General features: G+C 42.0%; 1 protein-coding gene across 1 annotated transcript in view; it reads left to right on the forward strand.

The window, feature by feature from the left end:
- Window positions 1–282: 282 nt before the first annotated feature.
- Window positions 283–26,952, forward strand: part of Rgsl1 (regulator of G protein signaling like 1) — a 38,227-nt gene continuing 11,557 nt past the window's right edge. Inside the window, exons 1-11 of the mRNA XM_027417350.2 lie at window positions 283–423; window positions 1,589–1,750; window positions 3,465–4,432; window positions 6,249–6,311; window positions 7,164–7,389; window positions 7,961–8,068; window positions 14,026–14,125; window positions 21,898–22,091; window positions 24,191–24,308; window positions 24,916–25,027; window positions 26,752–26,881. Of these exons, the coding sequence (XP_027273151.1) occupies window positions 324–423; window positions 1,589–1,750; window positions 3,465–4,432; window positions 6,249–6,311; window positions 7,164–7,389; window positions 7,961–8,068; window positions 14,026–14,125; window positions 21,898–22,091; window positions 24,191–24,308; window positions 24,916–25,027; window positions 26,752–26,881 (2,281 nt within the window). The 5' untranslated portion in view covers window positions 283–323. The remainder of the gene's footprint in view (window positions 424–1,588; window positions 1,751–3,464; window positions 4,433–6,248; window positions 6,312–7,163; window positions 7,390–7,960; window positions 8,069–14,025; window positions 14,126–21,897; window positions 22,092–24,190; window positions 24,309–24,915; window positions 25,028–26,751; window positions 26,882–26,952) is intronic.

Consider the following 26,952-nt stretch of genomic DNA (forward strand, 5'->3'; position numbering starts at 1 on the left):
GGAGGGAGACAGAGACAAGGAAAGAGGAGAGAGTCAAATGGACATTAAGAATAATATCATTGTCAGGTAGGGACTGGAGTGGGGGAGAGGGTATTTTTGAGCTGTGGATTATATGCATGCATGAAGACCCTGCATATGCCCCTGACACGTGTTGCTAGATGGTCCAGTGACTAGTTTCAAAGTCACCCCATCAGGACACTCCCGTCCCGCCCCCGCCTGGTTCATATAAATGACTCACATTGCATGAATGGGGCTCTAGCTGTGTGCAAGGCTGAGGGAAGAGTTCATGCTCCCTCTCTCATTGACTTTTCTTGGCAGCCAAGATGATGAGATGGCAAATGGCAGACCAGTGGCTTCTGGAAAAATGTATCGCTGGAGTCAGAGGGATATGGCGTTTCTGCTCCTACCTCGTGGACAGTGCAGGTGGGTTTCTGAAAAGGAATCTTAACAGTTTCCAGGGTTTCCAAACCCCAGATGGCAATTATGTGTGTCTGGAGAAAATCTAGATATATTTAATAGTGCAGTTTGGGTTAAAAAAAAAAAAGCCTTAAAGAACCTGGGATCCATAAGATAAGTTACAGTAAAAGCAATGCAAGTCCCTTTCACTCATCCATTTAACAGTATTTGCTAATCATGTCTACATGGCAGTCACTATGCTAGTTGGATGGAATACAAAGATGCACAGGGGCCATATGTTCCTCCTCTTCCTCCTCCTCCTCCTCCTCCTCCTCCTCTTCCTCCTCCTCCTCCTCCTCCACTTCCTCCTCCTCCTCCTCCTTCTCTTCTTTTTTTCTGTTGTTTTGTTTTGTTTTGTTGAAACAGGGTTTCTCTCTGTAGCCCTGACTGTCCTGGAACTCACTGTGTAGACCAGGCTAGCCTTGAACTCAGATCCACCTGTTTCTGCCTTCCAAGTACTGGGACCAAAGGGCACCACCACTGACCAGTAAGTTTCTGCTTCTTAAAGCTCCCACTATGGTAGGAAACAGACAGGGAGCCTGTGTCGAGAGTGGGAAACACTACTCCTTGGTCTATTGGTAGTGTTGGTCCAGTAGTGTCAGGGTACTGGAAGGCCACCAGCCCAGGATGACACTCCAGCCCAGCACACTGAGTTTCATTCAGTGCCCTAGTTTTAGGGATGAAACCCTGGATCTCTGGGGAGCAGTAAGAATTAGGAGTTGTCAAAGTTATAAAATAGAGAACATGGTCTTTGGCACCTTTGGACTGTGGCCCATCTGTAGGCTCCTCAGAGTTCATGATCTGGGGAATATTCTTTTCCATGAGATCTTTTATTCCCTTCTTTTTCTGATAACACACAATATTCCATGATGTCCTGGTTTCCTCTAAAGTGACTTTGTTTTTTAAAAGCAAAACCAAAGAAAGACATAAAGGACTCTTTCCCACTAGTCCGTTTTCCCCATGCTCACACACTGGAGACTTTCTGGAGACACTGTCTGAACTGGAAGTTGGCTAGTGATGCTGTTTGGTACAGCAGACAGAGCAAGCCTTGGGGGGTATGAGCAGCTGCACCAAAGGGGCCGGATGAGAGTGCAGCTCTGTGTCTCTCCTGTCTGCCCTGTCTGACCTGTAGGTGAAGAGCTGCTGGATTTCTGGATCCTTGCTGAGAAGATCCTGAGCATAGACGAGACAGATGTAGAAGTGAGAGACTACTACCTGTCCCTCCTGCTGGTGCTCAAGGCCACTCATCTGCAGGAAAGCTCCCGAGTGGTGACTCTCTGCAACATGGACATCAGTAAGAGTTACAGAAAATATGTGAAATGGAATTCTTGTGAGATGTAACCAACAGCTCAGTCTGGCATTTGCTCTCTCCTTTCTTTTGTTTTCCACACTGGTACCTTCTCCATATGCTCGATGTCAGGGATGCAAGTGGAACTCACAACCTGTAACAGAGAAAGGGTTGAAAGACAGCAGCTATGCTTAGGGTGATGCTTAGATCTTCCTGAGATCCAGCTGGCCAGTGCAGGTTGCCTGGAAGAAGAGAACGAGAATTGGGACAGGAGAGCTGGGAAATTACTGTATCTTCTGAGTCTGCATGGCTCTGTTATTTGTGTTAATGAGATTCTCTAGAACAAATAACAGCCCATGGACTAAAGGGAGTACCTGTGGCTTTTGCAAGCAAAGACTGTAAATTTTAGAGTTCAACAGAAATTATTTAGCTTACAAAGCTTAAAATACTTACTGTCTGGACTCTGAGACATTGTTTAAACTCTTTCTCTTGACTATCAGGCTCATCCCTATTAGTCTTAATGAAAACCGAAGAGGGATTTTGAACACAATATCACTGTGTTCCAGAAGATATGCTGTTTGTGACTAATCATAATCTTCTCATTCCTAACAATAATTAAAAATTGATGATATTATCTGGGTGTGTGGGTATGTATGCCTGCAATCTCAGCACTTGGGAGGTAAAGCCAGAAGGATCAGAAACTTAATGCCATCTTGGCCACACAGTAAGGGCAGCCTGGGCTATATGAGACCATTTTAAAAATTGATAACATTGAATCCAGGGCTAGCAAGGATTGGATATTATTTGAAGGATTTGACTCCTTGGAATTATCCAGTCCAAATTCTCTGGTCATCATTTAGAATCATGAGTCCCATTCACTTGTGTATATTCTCATTCTCTTAAAATCATGTTTTCTTGTATCTTTTGCTTTTGTTTATAATACAATCTAAAATATGCTCAAGAAATCCCACAAAATGGGTTTCTTCTGTGGGGAAGAAGAAAGTAGCTATGAGAGAAAAGTAGCTACTGTGTGCTAGGGAGACATCAAAAGCATGCCACTGTGTTCTACCTGTTCCTGTTCCCACGGCTCCACCCAGAACCAGCCACATACTACACACAGATATTCAGAGACTCTTCAACCCCCACCCCCACCCCCCGCCCCGACCTGCGGGGAATAATGCGAACTCACACCCTGATGTGCTGCAGTCACCAAAGAACCTAGAACAGAAGGGTCAGGGGGAACAAAGAACGACAGCAAGACAGGTTTCTGATCAAGCTGCCAATTTCTATTTTTCACAGGGACCTTATATAGGGGTGCCAAGCGGGGAGCTTGGCAGGCAGGGAGAGGTCATTTGAGGCTACTTGCCTGATAACCAGGCTAAGGAATGTCCCTGTGCATGAGTCCTTGAGAGTGCAGGAGGTTACCAAGGTCGCAGGGTGCAGGTGTTAGACAGTGGGTTAGAAAGGGGGAAAGAGTTGCTAGGTAACCTGACCATGAAATGTATCTTTCGTTCTATAAGCTACTTCATGAGCCCAGACTTTATGTATCAGGGAAGAAAGGATTGGAAGCAGCTATTCTTATAAAGTAGTGTGTTTATACTGGCAGCTTCTGCCCAAGTCTCTTACAGGTCCAAGGTTACTTTTGCCATGGCCCCCAACACCCCACACTGTCATGGCTGTCACCACTTCATTCTCACCCTTTACCTCTCTATCCTTCCAGAGTCCCTCCTGAACCTCTCCATCTGGCATCCCAACCAGTCCACCACCAGAAGGGAGATCCTAAGCCACATGCAGAAAGTGGCCCTCTTCAAAATCCAGAGCTACTGGCTCCCCAACTTTTACACCCATGCCAAGATGACAATGGCCAACGAGGAAGCATGTCATGGCCTGATGCAGGAATATGAGACCCGCCTGTGCAGTGTTTGCTGCACACACGAAGGTGGGCTCCCTTTAAATATGAGCATCAAGAAATCCCGCCACGCCCAAAGGAAGTACTCAAGCAAGAAGGCCAAGAGGAAGCTGTGGCAGTTAATTGATCCTGTCTTATGGTCTCTGGAAACAGACCCCAAGCCAGAAGTCTCCACGAAGGCCCAACAAGAAACGAGTCGTCCAGAAAAGGTAATTTTACAAAAGCCTTCTCTGGAAGTAGATTCTTCAAAGGAGTCAATAAGCCATTCCCTGAACAAGGATACTCAGTCTGCCAAAAAACCCATTGTGAAGAAGAAATCCAAGCTCCAGCTCCACATGGAGGGTATCTTTGAGTCAACGTTCTCCAACTACCTGAGAATATCCACTCCTGTCATCAATCACACTGCCCCGCTGGCAGTCAAGAAGTCCCTCAAGCGAGGCATCTCCTTTGGGTACACTCACTGGGCCCTGACTGCTGACGCCTGTGCAGGGAGTCCCTTCCGCTATTACCTGAAGAAGCTGAACTTGAAGGTGGAGGTGCAACTCCTGGACCTCTGGCAGGACCTGCAGCATTTCCTCGGTGTTCTGACGAGTAACAGGAAGAATGGGAACGCGCTCTTCCGTCACATGCTGGGTAACAGAATCTGTGAGCTCTACTTGAATGAGCATATTGGGCCACCCTTACCACTAAAACCTCAGATCATTCAGGGCCTAAAGAAACTCCTGCCTTCTGGGGATGTGAACCCCTGGATCCCTAAAGCCCAGAAGGAAATCTGCAAGGTAGGATGTGTCTCAAAGAAATGGGTTAGCATCTGGCAGATTAGGTCAAGGCCAATAAAAAAACACCGTCTGATCATCTATACTCACTTCGTTAATGCTAGAGTTATTCACACAAACCTTCATACACTGGGGGTCTGGTTAATTTTCTAAGGTAAAAAGTTTTGTGACTTCTTGAAACAATCAAAACCTCCAAAGTTAAATGGCTGAATATGTGGTCAATACCTGCCTCCCACTGCCTCTCAGTCCTTCAAGTGCAGCCTCCCCAAACCACGAAATTCAGAGGACAGTACAGAAGTCTTAGACACTGGGAAGCAGTCTCCTCATTCTAATTTCATTTCCAGTGCTGTAATAAAACACCCTGGCAGAAGGCAACACAGGGGGGAAATGTTTATTTGGCTTACAGTTTTAGGTTGCTGTTCATTATTTCAGGAAAGTCAAGGAGGGAACTTAAAGCCTCACATCCACAACCAAGGGCAGAGAGAACAAATGTATCCATGCTGTCTGCTTGCTTTCGGGAGATTTCTTCACTTACATAGTCCCAGTGGACCCCACTCCCAGAATTTATTCTTTGAGACCAGGATGTTGAACCAGACCCAGAGCTCACAGATAGTTGCTCTTCACTGATAGAATTAGTCCTGACAGACAGCTGCTTCAGGGTGCCCCTTGATTCCGTCTTCCAAGGCTGAAATTACAGGCCACCTGTCATACCTCCATGGTATGTGTGTGGGCACCAGAGATCCAGATTCTGGTCCCCTCGATTGCAGTGGCAAGCGTTTTAACCACTGAGCCATCTCCCTATCCTGCTTTACAGAGCTCATCAGACAGTTTTCCAGAAACATCATAGGCACCTCACCGTTTTCAAAATAGTGCCCATGTCACTGAACCAGTCATTGAACCCCCTCATAGCGAGTGCTAACCCATTTTCTCTACCTCATCTCTTGCCATGCTTCCATCTCCCAGGCTCATTAGAAGAGAATACCCATTGTCCTTCAACACACCCTTTCTCCACTCTGTGCCTTTGCTAAGTGCCTCCTACTGCCCAGAATGCCCTGTCTGCATGACAGTCACGCATATGCTGCAAGTACCACACTGATGCTCACCCTTCTGGGAGGTTGGCTCCTTGGAACAAGTCTGGGGGTAGCAATTTGCACAGTGCCTGACACATGGGAGGCACTTGGCAAATATTTGCCAAGTAAAGAAAGAATGTGGGTAAATAAATTCAGCCTAACACCAATTCATAGGTTTTGTTTTCCCTGAAATATGAAACAGCACTCACAAGTATGAGATGTCTCCAAGTTGGGGGTATGAGAGCAGAGTTGCTTGGTTTTCAATGCCATTTTGAGAAACAAAGACAGAGCTTTGGGAAGGCACTAGGCAGCATGCAGATTGCAGATATTAAGTGCTCTGAGCTACTTTGCCCTTTCAGTGTGTATTTATTGCTATTCTCCGAGACTTACTGAGAGCTGCTATATTTAAAAAAAAAAAAAAAAAAAATGAGGGGCCGGGCGTTGGTGGCGCACGCCTTTAATCCCAGCACTCGGGAGGCAGAGGAAGGCGGATCTCTGTGAGTTCGAGGCCAGCTGGTCTCCAGAACGAGTGCCAGGATAGGCTCCAAAGCTACACAGAGAAACCCTGTCTCAAAAACCAAAAAAAAAAAAAAAAAAAATGAGGGACTGTCCACTGGATGTTGCCACCTCACTAGATCTGGAAGTAAGAAGCCAGACGCTGCAATCTGCTGTGTGGTGTAGCCACAGCTGGGAAGCCTTAGTCAGCTGAGGGCTCATCTTCTAATAGTCACTTTGTTCTTGAATTTCAGGTGCTCTGTCCCTGGTACGATGAATTCCTGAAAGAAGAGGACTACTGGTTTCTCGTTTTCACAGTAGGAGGGACTTTGGGTTGTGGAGAATTCAGGAGGGAAGGGAAAGTTCTTCTGTTTTAGAGTCTTAAGCCAAGTTAGGACTTCCCCCCCTCTCCCGGGGCAACTGGAGGTGGACACTGTCCCTGATATTCTAAAGAGGATAAACCTCTGGGGTTGGAAGGATGGATCAGAGGTTTAGAGCGCTTAATGAACTTTCAGAGGACTCAAGTTGCCAAGACCCACATTGGATAGGCCATAACTGTGTGTAACTCCAGCTCCAAAGTCTCTGATGCCTTCTTCTGGCCTTCGAACCCACACATGCATGTACACACACACACACACACACACACACACACACACACACACACACACACGGAGAGAGAGAAAGAGAGATAAAAATACAAATTTTTAAAAAGAACATGCCGGGCGTTGGTGGCCCACGCCTTTAATCCCAGCACTCGGGAGGCAGAGGCGGGTGGATCTCTGTGAGTTCGAGGCCAACCTGGTCTCCAGAGCGAGTGCCAGGATAGGTTCCAAAGCTACACAGAGAAACCCTGTCTCGAAAAACCAAAATAAATAAATAAATAAATAAATAAATAAATAAATAAATAAATAAAATAACATAAAGCTCTCAAGGAAAAAGACTCAATACATAGCTAATGCTAAGGAAGTTATATTCATGTACAATTCTCTCTTAGGGAAAATGAGTTGTATTATGAGGGGTGAAGGGGCATGACATGTATCTCCAAAGACCATCAGGCAAAGTCAATGTGACCAGGAGGCTTGGAGATGGAAGACTGAGCTGTCACAAATCTCTTGCTTCTGGCTGACTCCCACAACAGTTGTCTCTTCTCTTCTCCCAACTCCTCTCAGACTCAAGCACGCTTCATCAAAACCCGCTGGTATAAAAAAGAAGCCACAAGCAAAGAAGAGAGCATTCTTCTTTATAAGAGGATTCAGCAATCTCTGGTGTTAAGCCAGGGTTTGGCTAACTTGCAGGAAATGGAGTCTTTGCAGTGGCAAAAGGTGGCTACTGAGAGCCTGAAGCAGGGCGGCTCTCTCCAGGTAGAACTGACGACGTCTCCGATCTTCATAGATGGTAAGGGCAAGATGCTGCTTTCTGCTTCCATTGTCCAGGTTGATCTTCCGTGATGGTTCAGTATCTAGCATCTTAGGTCTTTGGGTCACACATAACTGGACCATGAAAGGTCCTGTTATTCTCAAAAACCCTACAAGATCCTGACCTATGAGCTGCTAGTTCTGAAACTAATTCACAAAAAGTCAAAGCCAAAACCAAGAAAAACCTTAGCAAATTATTTGACATGTATGTAAAAAAGTTAATGCAATAGCAGAATATTCAAAATTCATTTGCATCTCCTCCTTTAAGAGGTGATTGTTTTGAAGGGATCAAAAACCATTTGGATAAATGAGTAACTTCTTAAACTGGATACTAGCAGAGAAGGCAGAACATACCCATTCTAGAATGGAGGGGAGTCTGTTTCTGTGATTCCAACTTAACTTAGAAAGTTTGTATTCTTTGTGTAAGTACCCCCATCTAAACACTATTGTCTGATTCAAATAATATTTTAAAGGCAATGTCTTCAATAAAGTACATGGATATTTGACCCTAAAATGGACGTCTAAACTCTGTCTTTATTTTTCCTTCACAGATGTAAACAAAATGTCCTTTGAGGAGCTTGCCTATAAGAATCCAAAGTTGGCCATAGAAAAGATCAGTGAAGATTACAAAATATACTGCGAAAAGGCACCTGCAAAAGGTAAGTTGCTACCATTATGTTTAAGGCAAATGTTTTTGTTTTTGTTTTTTTCAAATCTAAGAATTTCCAAACTCTAGAGGCCTAAGGCAAAAGAGGAATCATATCTTGTTTGCAAGGAGATAATTCTCCAGAGATAATCACCATGTACTCTCACTCTTACAGAGTCCTAGAGGGTGTGATGCAAACCAAAGGCAATTATAAATCACTGAGGATGGTAACAATTAAAATCATTTGAGGGGGTCCCTGCAGGTGTCTTACAGGGAAGTGAATCACACAAAGAGATAAGAATGAAAGCCGGGTGCCAACTGACTTCATCAATCTGGATCAGACTTCAGAGAGTATAATGGCAGGTGGTTTATTCACAATATTTTTAAGCCCAATACAACTTGAAAAAAAAGTTTCTGGGTAAAATACAATCCCTGGTGTACAAAGAAGCATAATTAAATTTAAACTCAACTCAGGGTACATGCCATTTTTCCAAGAAGATGGGTTCTAGAGCTAGGCTACCTGTACTAGTTTAAGGGCATAAGGGTCTGTCCTCTACAGATAGCAAAGATGTCATTTGGGCTGTTGGCCACCTCTGGTCCTGGTTGTGGAAGCTTGGGAGAGCTTCTGCCTATCAGGGTCATTAAGATTACTAGCCACCCCTGGTCCTGTTTGTAGGAGCTTAATATGGCCTGGCCCAACAGATCGCACAGATCACCAGACTGTTAATCACGTCAATTCTCAGCTTTCTGGGTGGAAGAACAGGTTTTACATCTTTCCCATTGTATAGACAATCCTGTGTGCTTAACATTCCTGGTTTCTCTAGAGATCTGTGGGCTCAAGGACCTTCATGCTATGTTCCCAACAATCATTCATTTCTTCTTTATTACTTAATAGACATTTAAAGTAATGTGACTTCATCTTCTGCCAAATTTCCTGGAGTCAAAGATTTTGCTGTTGTTTCTTTTGGAATTGTGGAAGTATGTTTGTTAGGATGGGGGCTCTGAGTGAGGAAAGCATTGAGGCTTTGACATCAGAACTCTCCAGATACCAGGGGAAGCTCCGAAGTTAGGATGGCTCTAATTGTCCCTCACTGAAGGAAAGTACCTAGGCTTTTGTACTGCCACCTTAACCCAGATGAGATGGGTTTGCCTTCGTGGGGGTGGAGATCAAGGTATACTACAACATTGGGTCATTCGGTTTCCTGTGGTTCAGGTAACAGAGGGAGCTGTAGGCTATCAGTAACCAACACTGCTGGGAGAATGAGTGCTTTGGTCCTAAAGGGAAGATTGCTTCATATAGAAATGCCATTGGGTCTTAGAGCAGCTTCTCCAGAGATCAGTTTGGTTTCTTGGGGAACATATTCTAAAAGAAAATTGAACCACTGCAATGTGTATAGAGAGGAAGGCTTCTCCGCTCCCTCCTCTGCTCCCTGTGCTGGGCTCTCATCTCCCTCAACCAGCACCTCTGCTGGTCTTGGAGAACCTACCAGGCAGGGCTGAATAACCTAGCCTTTCATCCCTGATGTATCTGAGATCCACTTTGTCATGAGTTCTCTGGCTGTTGCTGCTTCATTTGATGATGTATCATCAATATTGGGCTGAGGAGTACCAAAGAGCAGCACAAAATTGTCCCTTTATCTTACTATCCCCAAATAGTTGGGCTCATTCTATTTTACTCCTTTTCCATGTTTATGCTTCCCTTCTCTGATCATGAGATTCCCACTGTCTTAAATTTACTTATTTTTTTAATAGTCCCATCCCGTGAGTAGTCTGTCTTTACTACCTCTCCCCACCCCTGCACCTTTGTTTTCACAAATGCCAGTCTCCCCTCTCCTGGTCTTCAGTGCTTTGCACTGGCACCTTCATGCCTGAGGAACTCCTTACTTTGCAAGAACTCCACAGCCACTGTCAGGCTGATCCTTTGAGGGAAAACCTTCCTTATCTGGCTTGCTCTAATTGACTCCACCTAGCAGGAATAAGGGTCCCAAGTCGAGGTGTCAAGTATGAGGACCAAAGATGAGAAATAAAGAGAAAATCAATAGCTGGGACCAAGATGCCTTGCATAAGCTGATGCATCATGCCAAGCAAGTTTATTAAGAAGCACAGCATCATATATACTATTTGCAAAAGGTAAAACAACCAAGGTCAGCAGGGAGCTAAGTCAGACAATGTCGGCAAAGAGAATACGGGATACCTCAGTCACAGCTGTCTAAGCACTGATGATCCTAGCCCAGGAGGAAGAACTGGGGTCCCGGAAACCACAATGTTGAATCCTACAAGGCACTGGTTCCAGCCCAGCACCAGACTTTGTCCTTTCATGAGGGCCTTTGAGGCCTCTTAGGTCAGTCTGGCTTCCCACATCTAACAATTTATGTCAGGCCATCACTGCATGTAGTCACTCTACCTGACACTGAGGTTCTGACCACCACCTTTGTGGGAGCTCATAATGACTCCAACTTCTGTCTTGATTCCTTTTTGACTTAGGTTAGAGAGTTCAAGCTTGTTTTGGCTCCTTCCAAGGTCAAACAGGATATTCGGCCTAAGGTGTAGCAACTAGATGTTTTGCTCCTGAAGACCTAATAACAGGATGTTTGACTTAGGGCATTGCTATTAAATGTGTTGAATATTAAGGAAGTAATTGTTCTTTGTATCATGGAAAAGAAGATGTGTCCTCCCCTTGGGCTTGGGGTAGAAAAGGGCTATAAAAAATAAACTCGAGGCTAGAGTATTCACTGACAGCCCAGCTGAATATATCCTATGTCTATTTCTTTTGTGTCTCTGTTATTTCTACCTGCAATTTCTCAATCCACATGCCTCCCTCCAAGTACAGACAAATTAGTCTGGCTCGACACACCTTTAACCCAGCTATCCCTTCCTGGGGATGTATGTATTCTCCTTGTTATCCTTGTTAAGGCCTTGTTCATACTTGCCTGGACTTTCTTACCCCACAAGCAATGACCCCTTAACATGGATAGCCTCAATTTGCTCAGCTTCTGACATCCCATGTGGGCCCACCCCTAGAGGAGATCACTTTCACTCTGCCTAAGCTTGTTGGCTTAGGTAGAATGTTGATCCGTGTTGGCTTGATTTCTTTCCTTTAATACAGACATTCTTTCTCAGCCCACTTGGACTCTTCACACTGTGCCAGCCTTTTGTGATGCCCTCCAGTTTCTGTTTCTGTTCTGCATGCTCCAGATGTATGGCCCTTCTTCCTATGGATCCTCTGTCCACCTTGGTTAAGTGTCTGAGCCAGAGCAAAGAAGCTTCCTATAGGGAAGGTCTTCTGACTGTGCTGGGGATCTGGTAACCCGCTGGGTCATTGTGATTCATTCCCCCTTTTGGTGTTAGCACTTACCTAACTTGTTTTTGATTTTACCCCTAATGCTTATATAATTTAATTGCTGATGGGTTAAGGGCACTTGCTACTCTTGCAGAGTGCTCTAGGTAGTTTCAGTTGTCGTTTTTACTCTTACAACACTCCTCAAACCAAAGAAATGATATAGCCATCCTGCTGATTGCCAAATAACCCCATTCCAAGTAGACATTTTAGGGACTGGAGAAATGACTTTAATAAAGATCCGTGGACATAGTGTGAATTGGACTTGGTCCAGGACTCCATCTAAACCTAATTCTGACAAGCACTTTCTCTAATGAGAGTCTGTGATGACATTCTGGGTATCCAGGCAACAATGTTGATCTTTCCATTGGTGTTTTAATTTTCTTTCTAACCATCATGATAAAATACCTGAAGGGGGGCAGCTCTAAAGGAGAAAAGGGTTCTTGGGTTTTCTTTTTTTTTCAGATTTCTTTTATTTGAATTAGAAACAAATTTGTTTTACATGTCAATCCCAGTTCCCTCCTCTCCTCCCCTACCACCCCCCTCAACTAAAACCCTACCTATCACATATCCTTTCTGCTCCCCAGGGAGGATGAGTCCTTCCATGGGGGGGCGGGTCATCAGAGTCTATCATATCCTTTGAGCTAGGGCCTAGGCCCACCCCTGTGTGTCCTGGTTCAGGGAGTATCCCTCTATGTGGAATGGTCTCCAAAAGTCCATACCTATGCTAGGGAAAAGTACTGAACTACTACAGGAGGTCCTGTAGATTTTCAAGGTCTCCTCACTGGAACCCACGCTCCTGGGGTCTCCATCAGTCCCATGCTGGTATCCCAGCTATCAGTCTGGTGACCAAGAGCTCCCCGTTGTTCAGGTCAGCTGTTTCAGTGGGTTTCTCCAGCCTGGTCTGGACCCCTTTGCTCATCACTCATTCTTCTCTGTAACTGGATTCCAGTTCAGTTCAGTGATTAGTTGTGGGTGTCTGCTTCTACTTCCACCAGGGTTCTTGGGTTTTCAATTCAGGTAGAACCAAAGCAGGAACTCAGAAAATGAGTCACACCTGAAGTCAAGAGGGAAGGGTCTTCCTCTTTGTTTTACTTTTTAAAGGAATGTCCAGTTTTTTAAACTTCTTGCATTTACAAAATTGCCAGCTATCTTAAGAAAAATGTAGCATGGGAAGTTTTTCTATTTTTTTTCAAGCCTGGAACTTTGTTTATGTTCACTATGGATTAAACACTAAAAATTATTATTTCAACATACTCTTCCCATTTTCACCATCTTTATTTTTCTAACCTTTATGTTTTAACTGAATTTCTTATTGGTTTATTTATGGCTTAGAATTTTTGTTTTAACTCAAGTATTTTGCTTTTATAACTTGGTGGATTTTCTTTTTGTGTTATATCAAGTCTTCTACAGTCTGGGTTTCATTTTTTAAATCATTCAGTTGCATTTATTTAGAATCAATGTATATACCTATGACTTTCAATAGTTTTTGTATGCTGCCTATCACAGAAATATTATCAAATCACACAAAAATACTCTGTGTGTGCACATTCTATTTAGTATGCATATTAAGCCATTGACTATAACTGGGTCATGTTCTGATTTTGAGATGACTCTGTTTCATTTTTTTTTTTTTTCGGTTTTTCGAGACAGGGTTTCTCTGTGTAGCTTTGGAGCCTATCCTGGCACTCACTCTGGAGACCAGGCTGGCCTCAAACTCACAGAGATCTGCCTGCCTCTGCCTCCCGAGTGCTGGGATTAAAGGCGTGCGCCACCAACGCCCAGCAGAGATGACTCTGTTTCTACCTTGATGATTTTATAGTCAGCATTTTTCTTCCATAAAATTAAAGAGTCTTAGGTAGTCAAGGTTAGCCTCAAACTTGGTTTGTAATTAATAACCTTGAATTTCAGATCTCCTACTTCCACTTTGTAAATTCTAGAATTTGGGCAATAACATCACATTGTGCTGGGGATTGAGCCCAGGGCTTCATGAAGGCAGGGCATGGACTCTGTCAATCAAATGCCATCGCAAACCCCCAAAGGGATTTGATAATGGTGAGATCTGTGGGATCCATTATTTTTCAAAAACATTAAAATACATTTCTTGGAATAACTGTCCTAAAGTGCATCACAGAGCAAGGCACCTGTTCTGAATTGTGTGGGGGTTGCCAGAATACCATTGCAATGCCACATCTTTGGAAAGAAAACCATTTTAATAAAAGAAAGAAGTTGATTGGAGCCTCTTAAAGTTGATAACAACAGTCAGTAAGTTCAATGATTACAAAGCAAAACTTTCAAATGGCGTGCAGAGTGCTTCTGAGAGGAGAGCCAAGGTGTCAACAAAGACAGAACAGCACATGCATTGTGGTTGAATGAAAAGGTCAGATTGGAAAGCAGGTGGCATCTCCTCTTAGTAATGTACCTAAAAGTATAGTGGACTTGGTCTCAGCAGTCTCTCAGGAAGGTGGGCTCTAGGCCTGATGGCCAACATGAGCATCTAAGACAGCTTGACCTGATGACAGTGTCCGGGTGTCCAGTGGCCTGATACAATAGTTGTAGCTGATGCCTGAAAAATGTCCCTTACTATTATCTCTTTATAAAATATTATTACCTAACTTTGTGGTCTTTCTCAGGGTTTACAGTGGCAATTGTCAAGCAGCCAAAACAGGCAACCACACAAAGGAAACAATCCTTTAAGAAAGCTGTCATAAGGAAGCCTTCCCTGAGACCAAGGTAAGATGGGGGAATCTGGCTACAGCAACATCTCTAGGCACAGACTTCATTTGTGTGTGGAGGTTCCCAGACCTTTTTCTGTAGATCATATGCATCTGAACAAGACACTGTGAATGTTAAGTTGCTTGTTTTATAAAGTATTGTATGACATATATTACAAAATAACTTCCTAAAACTTAAACTATCACAGACAATGTTTTAAAAGTTTTATTTGTTTATATATATATATATAGTTAAACCATCTATAATATATATAACCTCTATTATTCCCTTCTCATCTAACTTGTTCTCTAGTTTTATTTTTTTAACCAGTGTGTGTGTGTGTGTGTGTGTGTGTGTGTGTGTGTGTGTGTGTGTGATCCTATACAGAGAGTTACTTTCATGAGAATAGCTAAGAGTTATTTACCTGAGCAAGGGCCAAGTACCACTGGCTATACCACTATGACTCCTCTTCTCTCAAGTAGGCTTCATCCCAGGGATGCAAGGATGGTTCAACATATGAAAATCCATCAATGTAATCCACCATAAAACAGACTGAAGAAAAAAAACCACATGATCATCTCACTAGATGCTGAAAAAGCCTTTGACAAAATCCAACACCCCTTCATGATAAAGGTCTTGAAGAGATTAGGGATAACAGGAACATACCTTAACATAATAAAAATAATATACATTAAGCTGACATTAATTAAATTAAATGGAGACATTAATTAAATGGAGAGAAACTCAATGCAACTCCTCTAAAATCGGGGACAAGACAAGGCTGTCCACTCTCTCCATATCTCTTCAATATTAAGTTCTAGCTAGAGCAATAAGACAACAAAAGGAGATCAAGGGGGTACAAATTGGGAAGGAAGAAGTCAAACTTTCACTATTTGCAGATGATATGATAGTCTACATAAATGACCCGGAAAACTCTACCAGGGAACTCCTACAGCTGATAAACACCTTCAGCAAGTGGCAGGATACAAGATTAACTCAAAAAAATCTGTAGCCGTACTATATACAGATGATACATTCATGGAGAAAGAAATCAGAGAAACATCACCCTTTACAATTGCCACAAACAACATAAAATATCTTGGGGTAGTGCTAACCAAAAAAGTGAAAGACCTGTACCATAAGAATTTTGAGTCTCTAAAGAAAGAAATTAAAGAAGATACTAGAAAATGGAAGGATCTCCCATGTCCTTAGGTAGGATCAACATAGTAAAAATGGCAATCTTGCCAAAAGCAATCTACAGATTCAATGCAATCCCCATCAAAATCCCAACACAATTCTTCACAGACCTTGAAAGAACAAGGTTGTTTTGGCTATCCTGGATCTTTTGTTTTTTCATATAAAGTTGAGTATTGTTCTTTCGAGGTCTGTGAAGAATTGTGTTGGGATTTTGATGGGGATTGCATTGAATCTGTAGATTGCTTTTGGCAAGATTGCCATTTTTACTATGTTAATACTAACTATCCAAGAGCATGGGAGATTATCTCTATATAGTAGTACTATAGATTTTTTTGAGTTAATCATGTATCCTGCCACTTTGCTGAAGGTGTTTATCAGCTGTAGGAGTTCCCTGGTAGAGTTTTTCCGGGTCACTTATGTAACCACTCATATCATCTCCATATAGTGAAAGTTTGATGCCTTCCTTTCCAATTTGTATCCCCTTGATCTCCTTTTGTTGTCTTATTGCTCTAGTTAGAACTTCAAGTACAATATTGAAGAGATATGGAGAGAGTGGACAGCCTTGTCTTGTTCCTGATTTTAGAGGAATCAAGTTGAGTTTCTCTCTATTTAGTTTGATGTTGTCTGTTGGTTTGCTGTATATTGCTTTTATTATGTTGAGGCATGTTCTCTCCATTTAATTTGATGTTGGCTGTCGGCTTGCTGTATATTGGGTTTAATATGTTTAGGTTATGTTCCTGTTATCCTTTATCTCTCCAAGACCTTTATCATGAAAAGGTGTTAGATTTTGTCAAAGGCTTTTTCAGTATCTAGTGAGATGATCATGTGATTTTTCTTTCTCAGTTTGTTTATATGGTGGATTACATTGATGGATTTTTGTGTGTTGAACTATCCCTGCATCCCTGGAATGAAGCCTACTTGATCATGGTGTATGATTTTTCTGATGTGTTCTTGGATTCGATTTGCCAGTATTTTATTGGGTATTTTTTCATCAGTGTTCATGAGGGATATTGGACTATAGTTCTCTTTCTTAGTTGTGCCTTTGTGTGGCTTGGGCACTAAGGTTATTATAGCCTCGTAAAAAGTTTGGCAATGACCCTTCTACTTCTATTGTGTGGAACACTTTGAGGAGTATTGTTATTAGCTCTTTGAATTTCCACTGAGGCCATCTGGCCCTGGGCTTTTTTTTTTTTTTTTTTTTTTTGGTTGGAAGACAATATATTGATGACTGCTTCTATTTCATTAGGGGTTATAGGTCTATTTAAATTAGTTATCTGTTCTTGATTTGATTTTGGTAGGTGATATCTATCCAGTAAATTGCCCATTTCCTTTAAATTTTTGAATTTTGTAGAGTACAGGTTTTCAAAGTATGACCTGATGATTCTCTGGATTTCCTTAGTGTCCATTGTTATGTCCCCCCTTTCATTTCTGATTTTGTTAATTTGCATGTTCTGTCTGCCTTTTGGTTAGATTGGATAAAATTTGTCTATCTTGTTGATTTTCTTTAAGAACCAACTCTTTGTTGCATTGATTCTTTGTATTGTTTTCTTTGTTTCTACTTTATTGGTTTCAATTTGATTATTTCCTGGCATCTACTCCTCCTCGGTGAGTTTGCTTCTTTTTGTTCTAAAGCTTTCAGTTGTGCTGTTAATTCTCTAGTGTGACAATTCTGCAGTTTCTTCATGTGGGCACCTAGTGCTGTGAACTTTCCTCTTAGCACTGATTTCAAAGTGTCCCATAAGTTTGGGTATGCTGTGTCTTCATTCTCATTGAATTCTAGGAAGTCTTTAATTTCTTTTTTTATTTCTTCCTTGACCCAGGAATGGTGCGATTGGGCATTGTTCAATTTCCATGAGTTTGTAGTGTTTCTACAATTTGTGTTGTTGTTGAAATCTAACTTTAAAGCACGGTGGTCCAATAGGGGGTTAATCCAATTTTTTGTATCTGTTGAGGTTTGCTATGTTGCTGAGTATGTGGTTAATTTTAGAGAAGGTTCCATACGGCACTGAGAAGGTATATTCTTTTGGGTTTGGATGGAATAGTCTGTAGATGTCTGTTAATTGGGTCATAACTTCTGTTAGTTCCTTTGTTTCTTTGTTAAGTTTCTGTCTGGTAGTCCAGTCTAGTGGTGAGAGTCAGGTGTTGAAGTGTCCCACTATAAATGTTTGAGGTTTTGTGTGTGATTTGAGTTTTAGTAATGTTTCTTTTATGAACATGGGTGCCTTTGTATTTGGGGCATAGATATTCAGAATTGAGACTTCATCTTGATGGATTTTTCCTGTGATGAATATGAAATGACCTTCTTCATCTCTTTTGATTGATTTTAGTCTGAAGTCTAATTTGTTAGATATTAAGATTACTACACCCACTTATTTCTTGGGTCCATTTGATTGGAAAATCTTTTCCAAAACCTTAACTCTAAGGTAATTTCTGTCTTTGAAGTTGAGGTGTGTTTCTTGTATGCAGCAGAAGGATGGATTCTGCCTTCTTATCTATTCTGTTAGCCTGTGTCTTTTTTAATATTTAGGGATATTAATGACCATTGATTGTTAATTCTTGTTTGTTTTGGATTTGTTGGTGATGGTGGTGTTGTGTGTGGATCTCCCCTTTTGTTTTCTTTTGGCTGTTGGAAAAGTGGGATTATCGCCTATTTTTTTGTGAGTGTAGTTAACTTCCTTGGGTTGGAGTTTTCCTTCCAGAACTTTCTGGGGCTGGATTAGTGGATATGTATTGTTTAAATCTGGTTTTGTCATGGAGTATCTTGTTTTCACCATCTATAATGATTGAAAGCTTTGCTGGGTATAGTAGTCTGGCCTGGCATCCTTGGTCTCTTAGTGTTGATAGGATATCTCTCCAGGACCTTCTGGCTTTCAGAGTTTCTGATATGTTTGCCTTTATGTTACTTGGCCTTTTTCCTTTGCTGCTTTTAATATTCTTTCTTTATTCTGTATGCTTTGTGTTTTGATTATTATTTGGCCAGGGGACTTTTTTTGTGGTCCACTCTATTTGGTGTTCTATATGTGTCTTGTACTTTTATTGCCATGTCTTTCTTTAGATTGGGAAAGTTTTCTTCTATGATTTTGTTAAATATGTTTTCTGTACCTTTGAGGTAGGCTTCTTCACCTTCTTTATACCTATTATTCTTAGATTTGGCCTTTTCACAGTGTCCCATATTTCCTGGATATTTTGCATTAGAGATTTGTTGGACTTAAGATTTTCTTTGGTCGATGAATCTGTTTCTCCTAGTGTATCTTCAATGCCTGAGATTCTCTCTTCCATCTCTTGTATTCTGTTGGTTATGCTTGCATCTGTAGTTCCTGATCGTTTACCCAGCTTTTCTATTTCCAGCATTCCCTCAGAATGTGGTTTTTTATTGTCTCTATTTCAGCTTTCAAGCCTTGCAGTGCTTCAATTGTTTGGTTGTTTTTTTCTTGACTTTCCATGTTTTCTTTAAGAGATTTGTTTATTTCTTGCAATTTTTGGGTTGTCTTTTCTCCATTTCTTGAAATTTTTGTGTTTTTTTTTCCATTTCTTTAAGGGATTTTCTTATTTCCTCTTTGAAGGTCTCTATCATCCTCACAAAGTTGTTTTAGAGTCATTCTCTTCTGTTTCATCTGTTTTGGGATGTTCAGGTCTTGCTGGTGTGGAGTCCCTAGACTCCGATGGCATCATATTGATCTTTCTGCTGTTGACTGTGTTCTTATACTGTCATCTTCCCATCACTTCTTCTAGTGGATGCCAGTGGGGTCTCTCCCTCTCCTGGTGGGTATGGGTCCAAGGTTCTCTTCTGGTTGGTGCAAGCAGGTCCAATACACCAATGGCTGTCCTCTTCCCGTGGGTGGAGGTGGGACTAGCACTGCAATGTCAACAGACTCTAGATGGCCTGGTTCACCGTGTACAGTCCCCAGGCCTGAGGAGGCTCAGAGCCTATTTGCATCCTTTTTATTATAATGTTTAAAATAAAATAAAAATAATGGGGGAAAAACTTTTTTAAAAAATTCGATCTCTGTGAGTTCAACGCCAGCCTGGTCAACAGAACAAGTTTCAGGACAGGCTCCAAAACAATACAAAGAAACCCTGTCTCGAAAAACCAAAAAAAAAAAAAAAAATTAAAAATTAAATAAATAAAAAAAACATAGCAGGTACCTTGTGGAAACACACTGTGGGAAGCAGTGCTCTCTAGAATTCACCCCCGTGAGTCAATTAAGGAAAATAAACTAGAAGAAAAGCAAATAAAACCATCAATAGCAAAGACTTGAGGAAAGTGAAGAGAGAGAGAGTGGGCTCCACCTCCAGAGTTGCTGCAATAGTCACACAAAACAAAACCAGAGAAGCACAGAATGTGTGCGGGAATGTATCAGGCAGCAGATTGAAAGTGGTTCTCAAGCGGTTCCTATTTGGACTTGTCAAGAACATCTAAGAAACTATTCAACAAACTAAAGGAAATTATGTTTGAAGAGTTGAAGGAACATATGGCAGCAATCATTAATGAACTAGAGAAAATCAATAATGAGACAAATTATAAAACAACCAAATTCAGATCTGGGGTAGGAAAAGCATAGTAACTGAGTGAAAAGCTTGCTAGACAGAATCCGAAGGTTTAATCTGGAGGAAGATCCAGGGACCTGGAAGACGGCTCGATGGACGTTATCTAGTAGTCTGCAGGATGAGGACCCACACAGTAGAAGGAGCCAACTCCCCGTAGTTATCCTTTGACCTCCATCTCTGTGTTGTGTAACATACAACACAGGCAGGAAGACAGACACAGACACACAAACATACAAGGACACAAATATAACTTAAATTTTGTTAAAAAATAAGGATGGAAAAGAGAGGACTGTACAGAAATTGAGATTTTTAGGAAATGGGAGGATCAGATTCAACAATGTAATGTTGAATGCCTGGGTTTCTAAAAGCAGACTCAAAGCGAGGTAAACGTATTAGTAAATCTATAGAAACAACAACATAATTGAAATTTTTTTAAAAACATAGTCCAAGCACCATCAAGAAGTAGTATTTTTGTCAGGTGTAATGGTGCACGTCTTTAATCCCAGCATTTGGGAGGCAGAGGCAGGCAGATCTCTCAAAGTTCAAGGCCAGCCTCATCTGCAAAGCAATTACTAGGCCAGCCAGGACTACACAGTTAGACCCAGCCTCAAAATAAGTGGTAGGTGTTTAATAATTTGATTTTTTCATATTGCATAACATGAGCAGTATCATTGGAGAACTCTGTGAGCTATTTAAAGCAAAGGCAGTGCCAACATTACAATCACTCTTTGAGAGAACAGAAGTAACTCTCACTTATCCTATGAGTCCAGTATCGTCCTGAGTCCCAAATAAGAGGCATCATAAAAACACACAGACTAGTACTTCTCTTTGAATCTAGGCATACAAATCTTCAATGAATAGTAACCTAAATCCAGTAACAAATGAAAGTCTCACGTAGCATAACCAAATAGAATTTATCTGAGTAACACAAGATTGAGTTAACACTCAAATGTCAAAATAATATTTAGAATGAGTGTATATTAAAAAGAGATTTTTTTAGATTGTATAATACAATACAGCTGGTGTAGTCCAACAATGGTTTTCTCACACTGAAGAGATTGAGAACCCAGTGGTCGTTCAGTTTATAGGCCTCAGGACTCCCAGTCTGGTGCTGAAGACAGGGAGGATTTCTGGAGAGTCACTGGTTTTCACTCATTTGTTTACCTTGAAGAAACTGACTCTAATATCAGTGAAGAAATAAATGCAGCAGCAACTGGATGCATGAACTTGGCAGTGAGAGTGAAGGCAAGGAGACAAGAACAAAATTTTTCTTCCATTTCCCTTTCATCTGGGCTGACACTGAAAAAGTACCACCTATATTTAGGATGGCCCTTTTCGGTTCCAATAATCCGATCAAGAAAATCTCTCGCAGCAGGGCCTATTGACTTGCCTTTTAAATCAATTCCAGATCCAATCAATTCGATAATCAAGATTAACTATTACGTGTATCACATTGAATAAATGAGGTAGAAAACTTCTGAGTATCTCAGTTGATACTAAGTCTCTCATGCCATCTATTCATGATTTAAAAAAAAAAAAAACTTTCAAAATGAGACTAGAAAAAACTATCTCATTCTGATAAAGGATATCTATCAAAAACCTATAGCTAATATCCAACAAAATGTTATATGTACATAAAGGAGATGGGTAACTTGGTCAAAAGATGGGCCCATGCAGAGAGCTTTGGATGAGAACTGTGACATAAAATGAGATTAAGTGGCCAGTTAAAATTGGAGAATCGAGCAAATAGAGATATAGTTGCGCCATGCCAGTGAAGATGAAACCCCAGAGGGAGCACAGCCCACTCAGAAAAGACTGAGAGAAAAGGAAAGAGGACTGTGGGTGAAACATTAGAGCTAACTCCATTCAAGGAGCAGCCAGAGGTGATGGCGCAAGCCTTTAATCCCAGCACTCGGGAGGCAGAGGCAGGCGGATCTCACAGGCTGAGGCGCAGACACTGTAACCAGTTCGTTCACTGCTCCGTGGAGAACAGTCTCCACAGTCATTATCCTTTCCCCCTCTACCAATAGTGCTCTCTTTTCCAGGAACATGACGGAAGTCCTCCTAAATACCCCACACCTGGAGCACTTCCGGGAGTTCCTCAAAGAGCGGAAGGCTGAAGCCCCGTTGCTGTTCCTGTTAGCCGTACAGAAGATCATGTTGGAGACCAATGATAAAGCTTATAAGACTGGTTTGGAAAGTATAGTCAAGACTTACTTCCACAGCAAGATCCCTCCTGGTATGCCTCTCTTTCTCCTAATTCTCGCTTCAGTTTCTTGGGAGGAAAAGTCTGGGAAACAGCCTGGCTCCACGAAAACCCCAAGAGAGCGGAACAAGGGAGTCGCTTCATGGGGGCAATATTGAGACAGTGACAATGAATGTGGAAAACAACGTTAAGCCCAACGCCATAATATTAGTGAAAGGAGCCACATAAGATACATTCATATACATGCTCATTAATCTCACTTCATGTTGGAAATCAAAACTTTAATCCCTGTAAGGTAGGGACAAAGAACTGTGTTTTCTAAACAAAGAAAGTAGAACTCATTGAAGTTAACTAGCTTAACTACAATTAAGTATTGGCTCATAACTCCACAAAAGAGGGTGAGCCGGTGTCCCACTGGAGGCAAGTGGTAAAACAGAGAGCTTTGTGTCTGTCCTGGAGGAGGGGGTAGAGTTTGTGTAGGTGGAGAGGGGCTTGGTTATTGGCTGGTTTTTATTTGCTTGCTTGCTTGCTTTGGTTTTGTTCATAGTTATCCAAGACAAGAGTGTAAATAGAAAAGGTTTAAAATGAACCAGTCTCTTTAGTTCATTAGTTTTTTATTAAACAGGGTATTGCCACATATTCCAGACAGGGCTTGAAGCTTATTATATAGCCCAGATTGGCCTGAAGCTCTCATACCTCCCACTTCTGGCTGCCACTTGCTACAGACATGCCCCAGCCCAGCACGCCACAATTTGTAGGTCACAATTTGTAGGTGCTTTCGAATGTGGTAATAATGAACCCAGGGGAATCACCAATATTGTACAGTGTCATGTTGAGGAATTATAAGAAATTAAAAAGCACTTACACTTACCCGTGGTATAACTTAAACAAGAGGGAGCCAAGATTTGAATTCTCTAATTGTTCCCTGTGTCTTCCATCGTCCTCTCTCTATCTGAGTCTGAAACTGTGCCTGCCTGCATGCTGTCTTGTGAATCTGTCCTGCTGTCTGTGTCTGAGTGTTCCCTAACAAAGGACTTTGCTCTCTTATTAGATAGCACAGAAAGCACCATGTGGGGAAGGAATGGAGTATTTTACGGAAATGTCTAACAGTCTTCAAATGATGGAGTCACTGATTCTAACTGGGCCCAGCCAACCCAGATAACAAACAATCCAACACTATCATGCAATATCCATACGTTGCTCCTGACATTTATGGTGGGCATTCAGTTTATAAATCTGGTTTGGTCCTATTTTTCTGACCTCAGCGAATGATTATCATAACATACATACACATATGCACTCTTCTTGGGACAGGGCATGGAAGAGTACACGCTTAAAGTTGCAGCTCTGTATTAGCTTCCCTTGTTACAATTAATTACAGGGGAAATCTAAGGCAAGGAATGTTAGTTGTGACAGTGTTCTCTTAAGGGCAGGTTAATGGTCTAAGTAAGTACACAGCAGTAGTAGTCTTAAGCCTTAAGTGACCTCAAGGTACATTGTTAACTCTGTGTGGTCCAGCCAAAGTTCCTGTCTCTTAGAATGGAAGAGATATTTTTTCATAATGCATTGATATATATATATATATGTATATATATATATACATATATATATATATATATATGAAATATTTATTTGCTGGTTTACGGTATGAGTTCTATATATAGCTATGGAGGGGGAGTCTAGCACCCAAATGTTCCTCTGATGCATTTTCAAGTCTTGTTAACAAACCTTCTGACTTCTGAACACGAGAAGCACCACACCGCACTCAGCATTGAGATTTGTGTCTTGGACTCTCCTGCACCCAAAGATTGTGTTTCCCTCCTTTCCTCCGAAGCCTCCCCTGAAACTGAGAAACTTCACCCCAGCTGCAGAAGCGAGTTTAAAATTTAAGATTTTGTGTCCCTTTAAGCTTTCATCTTTGAAATGGGACTAAGAAAAATAGCATTTTGACTACAAAAACAGTTTCCCATAACATTTGAAATATCCTTTAGAGACCTGCGAATTGTAGAAGGCTCAGAGTGAGAACAGAGGGCCATGAGATTTTCACATGGAACCACGAAGCAGTAGACAGAAATGACGCTCCCCCGTCTCTGTCTCTCTGTCTCTCCCTCCCCTTCTCTCTCATCATCTAGAGGAACTGCTGCAATGTGATACTCCGCTTATCAAAGAAATTGCTCACATGCGTCACATCACCACCACCACACTGCTGATGCTCCAGAGCAATGTGATGAAATCTCTGGAAGAAAAGTGGTGAGCATGCTCAGAGAAGACAGGTGCCTTCTGGAGTTGCTTCCTGGCTTTGAAAAGCCATATTAAGCAAAGGTCTCCTAGTCTTCATAGTGTACTGACAGAGCCCTCCAAGAGAAACACCAAACTTACTTGGAAATCTCCTGCCTGCCAGCACCAGTGCTACACACACACACACACACACACACACACACACACACACACACACACACCTACACAAATACACACACACATACACAAACATACACATATACACAAACACACATACACATAAACCCTCAAACACACAGACACAAACACCTATACACGAACATATATACACAAACACACACATATACAAACACACACATACACACATAGAATTATACACACAAACATACACACCCTCAAATATACATACACACAAACACATATACACAAACATACACACACACACACACACACACATATACAGGATAAGAAAGAATACAGTGTTGTGAAGACAGGCTGACTTTATATAAGAATTAAGACAGCAGGAGAAGTGCAGAAGCTGACTTTGAAACAAGGCTGTCTTGCTATGTTTCACGCACCATGAATTTGTCTTTGATATTCTTGGTCTCCTTTCTGGTAGGTTGAAAGAGTACCAAGACCTGTTCCCACCGCGTCCTTTGGAGGCGGAACTTGAAACACAGTCTCTCCCTAGGAAGCCCTCCAGGCAAATGGCACACATACAGGAATTCCAGGTCAGTGAGGAGGAAGAGAAAACGACATTACAGACAGGAAGGTCATTGTCTAGGCTCTGTAGGCTATACAAAAGATTATCCCTGTTAGGCCATTTGATATGACACTGGAAGACTTAGTCTTGGGTGTGAGGGTCATGTTTTAAGCCGCATTTACAAAAGGGCAATCTGAGACTCAGAAGAAAATATACTGGGGAATCTTTTTTGATTTGCCTCTGTCACCAACTAAGTGACAGGCACAAAGGTTAGATACACGTAAATGAAACTGTCAGTTTTTTTGCTGCCCATGGTCATTTGGAGGGTGTGGATTGGCCATTAGGCCAAATGGTTTGCTAATCTTTCTGCCCCAAGATTAGTCTGATCTACACATCCAATCCCTGGCAATGTAAGCCTCCCCCTGCATAGACCTAGAAACAGGTGTCCCACAGGCCAGTAAATCCCAGAGAGACAGTGTCAGTGGTTGGCACTGAGAGTGCCACTTCCTTCTCCCAAGCACAGCTACCCCTCTCACCCTGTGTCCAGTGGGAAGAGAGAACAGGGGAAGATGGGAAGGGTCCTCAGGGAATTCTTTTCATGTGGTTTGGAAAAGCACATAAACTCACTGATGGAGCATGTTGAGTTGGTTAGACAGAAAAGTTTGAGCCTGATTCTATCCAACTCCAAAGATGAAGTTAAGATATAGCTGGAAATAAGATTTAACCCCAATATTGTAGCCATGAAAAAGTGCTACTCTTTTTCCCTCTCCACTCCCTCTGTTTATGATACAGATCTGGCAGGGTACCACAAATAATTGGATGTTCGAAAGAATATATGTAGAACCAGAGAGTTCTGTTTCAATTTCAGCTCTTCCAGGTCAGACAGAAAGAAACCAAATGTTCTTACTGCCTGCTGTGGGCCACACACTTCGTTATACACACTAAGGCTCACCACAACCCTGAAGGCTACTAGTTTTGTCTTACACAAAGTAAATTGTCTTACATAAGTAAATTGACCCAAATGGCACATCTATGGAGAAGCTATGCTCTACTGGAAAAGTTTCTAGCCCCTGAATCCAGTTCGAGTGCTTCACTACTGGCTCCCTGAAGCCACCTTTGCCTTCATCTTCTCTCTCCGAGAACTGGGGTACAGGAGTGGGCACTCTCACCAACAAGATGTTTTTTGGATCGGTGTATCAAATTTTTAGAGGCAAATGAGCTGGAGAATGGCTTCCCTGTACCTAGTAAAGGTGTGCAGAAACGGAATGTATTTACTTGTGTCGGGGAGAGGCATGAATGAGGGAGTGGGTATGTGTAAATTTTTCTTAAGGGTCAGAAGGACTTGGGTTTGCTCATTTCTCTATTTCTTTAGACCTTTAAGATCTACTGAGCTGACATTTCCTCCTGTGAGCAGAAACTGGCCTCAGTCCTGTGCCTTCCAGTGCTGGCCCTTGCTGCTGGAAGGCAGTGAGGTAGAATGAGTTTGAGTCAAGGCTCTATGATGACTGGAGCTGGGCTCTTCTAGTCACTAACTACTTGATCTGAGACAGACTGACTTGAGTTTTCCCACCCTTGAAATGGGAACTCAAAAAGTATTCCTTTGTAGAAGTGAAGATTCTAAGTATAACCAATAGCAGGTTTGTGGCACAGTTGCCTCTTGGCCAACAGCAGCCATGTTAATGGAGGTTTGTGACACACAGTAGGTTCTTGGTCAACAGCAGCCATGCTAATGGATACGCTTTCCTTCTGCAGAGAAAAGGATGGGTGAAAATGATGAGCTTCATCAGGAGCTTTTGCAGTTACCGAAGATTCGTCACAAATCCCAAGAAACGCCAACAGTTTATAGATTTCATCCACCTGGAAATGTACAACACCAAGGAGAGTGAGTCACTCCCCTACTATCATGGTCAGCCCATGTGGGACTTCAAGCTATTGGCTTTGTGTCAGGTCTCA

The sequence above is a fragment of the Cricetulus griseus genome, chromosome 5 (genome assembly GCF_003668045.3).
Source record: "Cricetulus griseus strain 17A/GY chromosome 5, alternate assembly CriGri-PICRH-1.0, whole genome shotgun sequence".
NCBI classification, from domain to species: Eukaryota; Metazoa; Chordata; class Mammalia; order Rodentia; family Cricetidae; genus Cricetulus; species Cricetulus griseus.